The sequence below is a fragment of the Cyprinus carpio genome, chromosome B5 (genome assembly GCF_018340385.1).
Source record: "Cyprinus carpio isolate SPL01 chromosome B5, ASM1834038v1, whole genome shotgun sequence".
Taxonomy (NCBI): domain Eukaryota; kingdom Metazoa; phylum Chordata; class Actinopteri; order Cypriniformes; family Cyprinidae; genus Cyprinus; species Cyprinus carpio.
The window spans coordinates 36,170,610-36,182,149 of NC_056601.1; the positions used below are offsets into that span (position 1 = coordinate 36,170,610).

The 11,540-nt window shown below is 34.1% G+C and overlaps 1 protein-coding gene across 1 annotated transcript; it reads right to left on the bottom strand.

The window, feature by feature from the left end:
* Nucleotides 1–2,175: 2,175 nt before the first annotated feature.
* LOC122137383 (homeobox protein goosecoid-2) lies at nt 2,176–4,792 on the bottom strand. Its single transcript, XM_042723434.1, has 3 exons — nt 4,584–4,792; nt 3,376–3,578; nt 2,176–2,502 (listed from the first exon to the last, which is right to left on the bottom strand). Exons 1-3 carry the CDS (start codon nt 4,777–4,779, stop codon nt 2,401–2,403), a joined length of 501 nt encoding a protein of 166 aa, XP_042579368.1. The 5' UTR covers nt 4,780–4,792; the 3' UTR covers nt 2,176–2,400.
* Nucleotides 4,793–11,540: the final 6,748 nt, after the last annotated feature.

Consider the following 11,540-nt stretch of genomic DNA (forward strand, 5'->3'; position numbering starts at 1 on the left):
TATGGGCTCAATTCCTACTTTTTCACATTTCCTGATTGAGGTTGACTCGCTGTTCACATCCTTTTGTTTGATTAACAATAAAAAATGTGTCAGGTTTTTGGATTTATATGAAAAATGTATTTCTATTGACTCTGATTAAGCTTAGATAGCTTTCCTTCAATTATTATTATATTTTCCCTTGATTGTAAGCTACATACCCCCTTATTGTGTTTTATTTCTCCTCTTCATCTCTATCTTCTTTTATTTGTTAATGTTCTCCTGAAGGTGATTGTATATTTTCATCCAATTTCTTGAATAAAAAAAAAAAAAAAAAAAAAAAAAAATGGAAGGCCATTTGGTCCTTGCCAAACAAACATCTATTAGTAAACAAAGTCAAGGAAGTAACCTTTAAAATTTTACATAGATACTACTCATTAAATCTTTTTCTTGTTAAATTTAAATATTACACTCTAAATCTTGGGTTATTTTTTTAACCCAAATGCTGGGTTGAGCCTTTTTTTTTATTATTTCATCATTTTCTTAGTAGTTGTTGTTACGAAGCACCCCCTTCAAAAAATCAACAAAATGTTTTTTTAGTATTTTTATTAATTACTCAGTTATTTATCGCGGGGATTTGCTTCTCTTCTGGAGGGAGCAGTTCTTAGCGCCATCGAATTGATGCATTCGTCCGTAAAATACAGGTCTGTATACATTTTATTTTATCTATAAAATCGTTACTGTGCTGTATATCGTTCAATTTTATGCAGAGCAACACCCAAATTGGGTTGTTTTTAACCCAGTGTTTTTTAGAGTGTATATTGATTTGAATTGTTCTTTTTGTGATATGATGACTGAAACTTTGTTTCATTTATTTGGGCATTGTTCTCATGTTAATTTTTTTTTTTTTTTGGAGAGATTTGACTAGATTTATAATTGATAACATTGACCCCACATTTTCTTTGTGCTTAGAACATGTTTTATTTGGTTTTACTAATATCCCCTCAAATAAAAGGAAAGAGTAGGCTACTACATTATAAATTAAATTTTAGTTTTTGCTAAATTTCATATTCATAAGTGTAAGTACAGTAAAACCAATCCCTTGTTTTTGGTACTTGAAAAAGAAATTCAAATTTATGTTAAGAATTTTTTATTTTTTATTTACATAACAAGAAAGCAATTAAGATTGTCTCCATTTATAAGTCATTTAATATATTTACATAATGTTTAGCCCATCCCCCTGGCTATATGTGTATATTGTATACATATTATTTTTTTGCTTGTGTTTTTTGTTTTCATGTGTATTATTGTAGTCCTAACTGTACTTTGACTGTATTTATTGAAGTTTAATAAATAAATAAAAAAATCGATAAATTGCAATATTTGAGTTCTTATACATTTAAACATAATTTTACTATAAAAATATATGAATGATAATTAGGGATAATAATTAAGAATAATTTATTGCTGTTGTGTGAATATATGTAATCAAGTAATCAATAAAAAAAGTAACTCTGATTACAAGTATTTTAAAATGTAGTTTAATCTAATTACAAGTACTTCATTTTCAGAATCTGCAAATGTAATCAGTCACTACCCAGCTCTGCCTCTATAGCTACTACACAGTTACACCAATAGGTGGCGACAAGTGACTGTATTATAAGCCAGTTTGAATCATTCATTCAACCGATTCGTTCAACAGCACCGATTCGCTCCTAATGAACGAGTCATTGACTCATTCGCTCAACCGATTCATTCACCGAGTCATTCAGGAACGAATAGTGTGGCATATTGTTTATTAATCAGTTATACAAAAGCTATATCACGTTTGTAAGCCTGCTGCTTTTCCAAATATGAACAGTCATGCTCCTGTAAGAATGCTTCCATATTCGATTAACAATTTAAGTATGTTATATTATTAAATTATTATTGTCAGCATTAAAAATGTCATAATGTTACATGAGCATTTAGAGTTCAATTTCATCCATGACTTTTGAAGAAAAAGAATTAACTTTGCTGTATGAGATTCAATATCGTCTAAAATGTTATTTAATTGATTATGTGTCAGTGAGAGTTTTACATTAAGTCATTTAGAAGACGCTTTTATCCAAAATGCTTTTATGATTTTTTTTTTTCGGTTTCATAGTTAGAATAACTGTAGCCTTCTAAAGCATGTGTTGCACTGAAAATTCATAAATATTGACAATATCACTTGTGTGAAAATTTATATAAAACATGAAAAATGACAAAAAGTATAATGTAAAGTACAAATATTAGTAAAATATGAAACAAATGATGTCAGATGATAAATGAAGAGCTAGTGACACTCAGCACTTCTCATCTGTGATCTGTTTTCAGCAGAGGAATGAGTTTAATATCTCCACGCAGCAGACAGATATGATCCTGATATCATCATTGTTCATGTCAGTCGCTATGAAGTACAGTATTCCAGTCGTCTGGTCCTCGTAGGCTGAACGGAAGCCGCTTCTGTCGTCGCCATTTTGCCCTTCGGTTCTTAAACCACACCTACAGCAAACAAAGTCGCTATTTACTGACTTTTAGCATTAACTGGGTTTGTATGAAAAAGAGCATCTTTAAATATAAATAAATGACAGCACATAATGGAAGCCAGAGTTAAAAAACAACAACAAAAACGAAAAAAAGTAAGAATTGCAAGATATACACTAAGAATTCTGACTTATTATTTCACAATTCTGACCTCGCAATTCTGACATTTTATGTCACAATTCTGACTTTACATCTCGCAACTCTGACTTTACGTCTCATGATTTTGACCTAACCCAACACAAAAATGACCATAAAAAACTCAATTCTGACTTTAAATCTTTACATCTCACAATTCTGACATTAAATCTCACAATCCTGGCTTTATCCCCCGGTTTCAGGCCTAGTCCCAGACTGAAATGTCCTGAAAAAAAGTCCTGATTGATCATGTTTGAGGCATGTTTGTAAAAATTACTTAAATGTCCAAATTGAACTATGGCCTAATCCTGGCTTAGTCTAAGCCCTGTTTGTGAAACCAGGCCTATATCTTGTAATTCTTACATTACATGTCACAATTCTGACTTTATGTCTCGCAATTCTGATGTTTTATGTCACAATTATGAATTTAGATCTCACAACTCTAACTTCACATCTTGCAATTCTGACTTTTCTGAATTGCATGAAAAATGCAATTTATTTTTAAATTCCAGAATAAGAAACAGGCTTGTAAAAGTTTCTCCACTGAACCATCAATTTAAAATAATAAACCTTTATTTTTAAGAGTGTACAGGATTGGAACAACTTTAAATCAAGTAAATAATTTTCAAAATGTATGTTTTTGGGTGATAAATGACATGATTATTGAGACACAGACACGGGTGAGTGGTGGATCACCTCGACTCTCTCCTCGCGCAGGTGTGTTCTCTGGGCCAGCTGCTCGCGGGTGTGGATGTCTGGATACTGGTTCTGTCTGAACAGATCCTCCAGAGCGTCCAGCTGCTCTTCTGTGAAGATAGTGCGGTGACGCCGAACCCTCCTCTGCACATGACTGAAGCTTTCCCTGCCGTGAGCTTCTGCAAACATCCGCTTACCCCAAACTACATGACAGGAACAAAAGCCACAAAGATCAGCACTAGCCTAACCACGAGATTAAACAAGTCGTCACACCCAAAAATCAAACCAGTATAATTTTACAACTAAAACATATTATAATGAACTAAAAAAAAAAAAAAAAAAAAAAAAAAAAAAACAATAAAAAAAAAAAATAATACAAAAAAAAAAAAAAAATTCATCCAGAACATTTCTACATACGAAAATAACTAAACTAAGTCTAAAATAAAAATTAATTAAAATATATATAGACATATACAAAATAAAATCTTCTATAAATTACAAAATTACACACAACAAAATGACTAAAATTAAAATGAAAATATGAAAATAAAAACTAATTCCAAATGTAAATGAAAACACAATGATAAATACCTCAGTGATACTAATATAACACTGAACATAAAAAAGACATTTTAGTTACTTGAAATAAAATAAACATCAACTTTTTTGAAAATTCAATTTTAGCTAGTTGTCAAGGAAACATTTCTGATTTTCATTTAGTTTAACTTGTGCTAAAATAACTAAAACTAAAATTAAAATGAATAAAATCGAATCTAAAATGTAATCTCATACATGTATGTATACTTATATAAATGACAAAATGCACAACAAAAATATTAAATCTTTATCTAAAATCAAAATGGAAAATTTAAAATAATAGTTGTTAAAAGTAAGATGTTAATAAAAATATAATAATACCTCAATTATACTAATAATACCACAGATTCATTAAGTAAAAAATATAAAAATCTTGTAAAAACCCAATAATATATAGGTTAATAAAATAATATATAACATTATAAAAATCATTCTTCACATTCATTTCCAAGTGTTATGGAGTTTTTTGTTATATTTCCTTCACGCTTACATTAAAATATTTTCATACTATTATCTTTGCTGCATCACACTGAAGAGAATCACATCTGAAAACAGAGCAAAAAAGTGACAGTCATTTCTGAGATCTTTGTGTGTCATTAAAGCTCTCTTACTGGCAGCCGTGTGCAGAATCTCTCCGCAGTGTGAACAGAAGCAGCAGGTCGACCTGAGGTCCGTCTGATTCATCGATTCAGGGGCCGGTTTCTCCTCGCAGGGCCCCGGGGCCGAGGGCTTCTCCAAGCCCAGGATCTTGTTGTCGTTTGCGCTCAGAATGCGGTCGATAGTGAAGGCAGAGCTCTTCTTGTCCATGGCATCCGTAGCTGGTTCTGAGCCAGAATGCGTTCGGGGTTCAGAGCAGAACGTGTTCATATAGAGCCGGATCGCTCGGCTGTCTGTGTCAAACCCCCCATTTACCAAATAGATTAAAAGCAAGGAGACAAAACATAATCCCTCTATACCAGCCCAGAGAAAAAATGTATAAAAGTGGCTGAGAAATCCCAGCTAATCTGGGCAGTTTTGTGAAGGTGTTAGTGAGCGCTGGAGATGGAGGTAATCTGGCTTTAGCTGACAAGAAATCAGATTTCACTGTATCAAATGAGATGTACAGAAAGCCTCATTGTTGTGCCGGAAGATAAATGCACGCCATTATGTGCTTTGATTCTGCTGGATGTCGACGGAGAGCATGAAGGTCTCCGAGAGGATCAGCTTTGGCTTCAGCATTTGCATGAGATTTCCTTCATATCACACCTGTTTAACCTCCAGATCCAAGCATTCACACTGATCCTGTGCTTCCTTTTCCTTTCTTATTTATTTATTTATTTATTTAAGCACAAGACAGGGAACGTCTAACAACGTAAGACAACGACCAGAGTGAACATAAAACAAATACATGTATATTAAATAAATAAATAAAATTTTATAAAACAAATTCATTAAAACAATTAATTAATAAATATTTTGACAGAATACTAAAACTCATTCGAAAACTGATTCACAATATTAATAATTAAATTAAAAATTAAATTAAATAATAGAAAAGAAAATCCAAAAGTTTTTTTTTTTCTCTGATAATTGCCAAGGAAATTTTTATTTTAACTAAAATAACTACTTAAACTGAAATAAAAAAATTATACTGAGACTAAAACTGTGTAATAGTAAATAAAAAAAAAAACAACAAAAAAAAAAAAAAAAAAAAAATTCAAATGACAAAACACACAAGAAAAATACTAAAACTAACTACACTTAAAATTATAAATATAAATATAATAGTTAAAATTTTAATAAAAACTATATCTCAATGATACTAAAATTTACACTACAAATTCATTATATTAATTATATATTATGTGAAAAAAAAATTACATATTATATAAACAATTATACATTAATTTAGTTACAAACTCACACAGAAATGTGTAAAAATGAATATAATATTAACCCAGCAACCAAGTCTTAGGAATCGTGATGTTTTATTTTGGGCCGAATTTTGGAAAAGCCCTTTTTAACCCTCTGGTGGTGTTTGGTCATTTTAGACCGGGGAAAAAAATGTTTCAAGTTTTAAAAATTGCTACTTCATCAGAATGGAATGAAACTCCATTACTTTTATGGCAGTTGCTATGCAACCACAAGAAAAAAAAAAGAAAAGTGGATTTGATTTGAAAAAGCTAAATGGTCGTTGGTTGTGGTCAAAAATGACCACCACCACAAATGAAAATGAAATATAAAGCTGTATCTAGATGCATATTGACCTTATGGCCTATATGTGAAGAGCAGAAACACATGACTCTGTCTTATCACCGAGACACAGTGCAATGTCTCAGTTTTGATAAAAAGGCAACGCTATTGTACATGCTCCATTCATTCTCAACAAATCCTTTGTAATCATACACGTCCGTCTAAATGTGGTTTTCATCAAGGAATTAATGGATTTTCAAAATCTGTCTTAAGCCACACAGATCAAACACAGATACAAATAAACAGCGTCTGTCTGCTGACTGACAGTCTTTTCCTTCACTTGCTCCAGATTCTGCTTGACTGGGATTGATGGGCTTTCTGTCTCTCACAAACCATGAACACGCATTTAATTCCATCATGTGTTATTAATTACAATTCTGTGTTTGTACATATCTTTCTCCATGCATGTCAGTTTCATTGATTTATAGTCATGGATGCATATGGGAGAAAAAAATGCACAAATAAAAACTTCTACTTTGAGCCCTTGGTAGCTGTTTGCAGATGGAGAAGAAATAATAATTCTCCAACTTTAGTTTGTCTTATTATTTATGTCATTTGAGATCATTAAAACAGTATCAGGGAGCTTTTTCCCCACACTGATGCCTTAAAATAAAAAGCTTTATTTTCAGTTCTATATAGTGAAAAATCTTCTTTAGACTATTCAAATGTACCTTGCACTAAGAAAAAATGCTTGTTTTAAGAAATTATCATCGAAAGGTTCTTGTTCAATTTCTGCAAAGAAAAAAAAAGCTTTATTTTTAAGAGTGTTTTAATGACAAATGCATTCACTGCTGCAGTTTATTATTTAAGTCTTCTTTCTGTTCTGATATCATAATGTATGTATGCATTCATTAAAAAACACAATAAAAAACACAACAAATTCCTTATTAGCAAATAAAGCTAATTCTGATTTACATATTCTATAAGTGAAGGCCTGGTTAATGAATATTGATTACTAGAGTAGATGGCTAGCAGAATGATCTAATTCATGAAGTCTGTAGCCCTCTCCGATCTCACGCCAGCACACAGATGCATTCACTAAAGATTAGCACAATAACATTTAATGTGACAAATACATGTCCTTTTACAAAAGAAGGACTTTTTAAACTACCAAAACCTGGACATCAGCTTTAAACAAGGCAAAATATACAACACGTAGAAAACTCTCACTTTGTAAGTTGTTGCGATGAAATATATACAGAAATACAACATCCTTTATCTGATTTAATTATAAAACATGCAGAAACTGTTTGAGAGGACAGAGTCTCCCGTCTCTGTTCAGTGCTCCTTGAACTCTGCGTCAAACATGATCTGCTGGATCTGCATCTTGACGGCGGCTCTCTTCTGCGGCGTCAGTCTTTTGAGGGCAGGGACGTAGCTCAAGAGGAACAGCTCGTCCTCGTCGAAGGCTCGCTCCGCTTTGAGGCTGCTGGCGGAGGCGGACGGCGTTCTCATGTGTATCTGCTCCCCACAGGCCCCCACATCCTCCCCGGCCTCCTCCGCCACACAGAAACTCCCCCTCTCTGATGACGACAGCCCACAAAAAACACAGTTTTTCCTCTGTAATGCAAGCTCCGGCCACCTTCTTCCCTCCTCAGCTTGCATTCCACCACTGCAACCAAACCAGCTATATTAAAAATGATATTATAAAATTATACAGCTGTTTATTCTCTAAACAATTAACTAAAACTAAAACAATTACACTGTAAAGAAAAAAGTAAGTTCTTTCCAAGCCTACCTTTTACAAGAAAATACCATTCCAGTACATTTTCAGTGTTACTTTTACTTGACATCTCTTTGTTGTTACCTTATTTGTGAAAATCAACCATTTCTGAATGAAAACTGTTTCAACAACATTTTGTTTTCAGTGTACCCTGATATTAGTTTTTAATTAAGGGTTAAACATACTTCTCAACATGCCTTATGTGCACAAAAATGAAAATTTAAATGACTGGCATTGATGATTTCATGAAGAATCTTAACATCTTTCCATTGCACAAGAGTCTTTATAATGCAAAAAAAAAAAAGGTTCTTTAGATTATTAAAATGTTCTTCACACTAAGAAAAGATGGTTTTAGGAACTCATCACTGAAAAGTTCACCAAAAACGCTCCTTCTATGACATCACTGTGAAAACCACCTTCTTTTTTAAAGATTGCATATCCTAATATTTATAATGCATGAACTTATTAATATTATTTAATGCAGTAATGCCGTGCACGAGGCACTCTACAGTAGCACTGTAACTGAGGATATGATATCGCAGCGTCGCGCGTAATGTTGACGCACTGACCGGAGAGACCGATGGACGCGGCGACCTCGCGCCACGCTTTCACGCGCCGCTCCGCGCTGCGATAATCGTGCAGCGACGCGTTATAAAGCACCGGGTAAGCGCAAACGCTCTGGATGAGCTCCTCCGCGTCAGCCATGAGTTCACCGAGACGCGGATGAGACGCGTTGTTTAGATCGTATTTCCGGAACCGCACGGTCGCGTCAGTAACGCGCGACTCACGCATCGCGACCGATTGGTAGATCACAGTTTGGAAGCGGATTAAAAGTGGAAGAAAACACTTTACTATGAATCAGATCCAGCTCTGGTTTGATCATTTGATTTGAATATCAGATACAAAAAATCTTCAAAACACCTACGCAAATATACCATATAAAAAAAGATATAAAGAGTTCAGATGCAAAATTCTAATCAGCTATATATATAGATACACAAAGATTTCAAAAACAAAATGCCCCATCCATATATAGTGGTGTGAAAAAATTGTCGGCCCCTTCCTGATTTCTTCTTTTTTTGCATGTTTGTTACACTTTAATGTTTCAAATCAAACAAATTTAAATATTAATCAGAGATAACAAGTGAACACAACATGGAGTTTTTAAATGAAGTTTTTATTATTAAGGGAAAACAAAATCCAGAACTACATGTCCCTGTGTGAAGTAGTGTTTGTCCCCTAAACCTAATAACTGGTTGGGCCACCCTTAGCAGCAACAATTGCAATCAAGCGTTTGTGATAACTTGCACTGAGTCTGTTACAGCACTGTGGAGGAATGTTGGTCCACTCATCTATGCAGAATTGTTGTAATTCAGTCACACTGGAGGGTTTTCCGAGCATGAACCAACTTTTTAAGGTCATGCCACAGCATCTCAATGGGATTCAGGTCAGGACTTTCACTAGGCCACTCCAAAGTCTTCATTTAGTTTTTCTTCAGCCATCCAGAGGTGGACTTGCTGGTGTGTTTTGGATCATTGTCCTGCTGCAGAACACACGTTCACTTCAGCTTGAGGTCAGGAACAGATGGCCGGACATTCTCCTTCAGGATCTTTTGGTAAACAGCAGAATTCAATGTTTCATTTATCACAGCAAGTCTTCAGGTCCTGAAGCAGTGAAACAGCCCCAGACCACCACCATATTTTACTGTTGGTATGATGTTCTTTTTCTGAAATGCGGTGTTACTTTTACGCCAGACGTAATAAGACACACACCTTCCAAAATTTCAGCTTTTGTCTCGACAGTCCACCGAGTATTTTCCCAAAAGTCTTGGGGATCATCAAGATGTTTTCTGGCAGAACTGAGACGAGTCTTTATGTTCTTTTTGCTCAGCAGCGCTCTTCGTCTTGAACTCTGTCATGCAGACCATTTTTGCCCAGTCTCTTTCTTATGCTGGAGCCATTAACACTGACCTTAACTGAGGCGAGTGAGGCCTGCGGGTCTTAGGATGTTGTTGTGGGGTCTTTTGTGACCTCTTGGATGAGTCGTCGCTGTGCTCTTGGGGTAATTTTGTTAGGCCGGCCACTCCTGGGAAGGTTCTGCACTGTTCAATGTTTTTTATCATTTGTGAATAATGGCTCTCACTGTGGTTCGCTGGAGTCCCCAAAGCTTTAGAAATGTCTTTATAACCTTTTCCAGACTGATAGATCTCAATCACTTTCTTTTTCATTTGTTTGTGAATTTCTTTGGATCTTGGTATAATGTCTAGCTCTTGAGGAGTTTTTTTGGTCTATTTCACTTTGTCAGACAGGTCCTATTTAAGAGATTTCTTGATTGTGAACAGGTGTGGCAGTAATCAGGTCTGGGTGTGACTGGAGAAATTTAACTCAGGTGTGATAAACCACAGTTTTAACAAACACTTCTTCACACAGGAACATGTAGTTTCCCCATAATAATAAAAACCTTCATTTAAAAACTCCATGTTGTGTTAACTTGTGTTATCTTTGACTAATATTTAAATTTGTTTGATGATCTGAAACATTAAAGTGTGACAAACATGCAAAAAATAAGAAATCAGGAAGGGGGCCAACACTTTTTCACACCACTGTATGTATATATATAGATAGATTGATAGATATATAGTCACAAATAGAAACAACAAGCGTCAGTCAAAATATCGTGGTTTATACGTCGATGCTGTATTGCAGTATTCTAAGTTGTCTTCAGTAAGTTTTAAAAAGTAAAATAATTACAGTATGTTTGCAAACAATGTTTTATTAAATTTAGTCTCTTACTGCAGAAATTACACACTTAACCTACATTAAATTATATGAATAAAAATACTAGTACAATCAAATAAATACTTCAATGAATAACAACAAGTTTATTTTATATAGCGCTTTTTTGCAAACTCAAGGTAACTTTACAATATCAAAACAGATAAACATGAATGACAGCAGACAGAAAAACAAAATACAGATAAACATGAAATCCATGCATGAATCAGATCATACAGTCAGAGATCAGAGAAACAATGAAGGAACAGATATGTTTTAAGGTGTTTTTTGAAATCCTGTAATGAAGAAAGATCACGAATGTGTTTGGTAGACCACAGAAAAGAGAATTACAGTAGTGGAGTTGAGAAGTTATGAAGGCATGAACCTGTGTCCCAGCATAATTGATATTTAAGAAGGGACGTAAACGAGCAATATTACTGATGTGAAAGAAGACAGATTTAATGGTAGTGGAAGTTCAAACCAAGATCCCAGCAATGTTAACATTGTTGATACAGAAGTGAGATATGTTTTTCGGTGAACCAACAAGAAGTAGATCTGTTTATCAGTGTTGAGTTTGAGTAATCAACCAATCATCCAAACAATTATAACAATACTACAAGCAGATATTGAGCAAATCCACAAAGAAGAACAATTTAACCCAAAATGAAGGATAATGTTACCTGAAGGAAGCATGTAGATGATGAAGATTAAAGGCCCAAGGACAGAACCCTGAGGGACACCGTGACAGTCAGGAGAGGACTTGGACAGTAATTTAAACATTAAAACAAGACAGAAAATAAACAAAACAAGACAGAGCAAAGAAAAAACATAACAAAAAT

What these genes read in the sequence shown, in the direction of transcription:
- LOC122137383 (XM_042723434.1), bottom strand. Translation starts at nt 4,779, where the DNA reads ATGGACAAGAAGAGCTCTGCCTTCACTATCGACCGCATTCTGAGCGCA. An exon ending in GATTCTGCACACGGCTGCCA is followed by an intron (nt 3,579 to 4,583) that starts GTAAGAGAGCTT and finishes CCTGTCATGTAG; the next exon opens with TTTGGGGTAAGCGGATGTTT. An exon ending in TGCGCGAGGAGAGAGTCGAG is followed by an intron (nt 2,503 to 3,375) that starts GTGATCCACCAC and finishes TGTTTGCTGTAG; the next exon opens with GTGTGGTTTAAGAACCGAAG.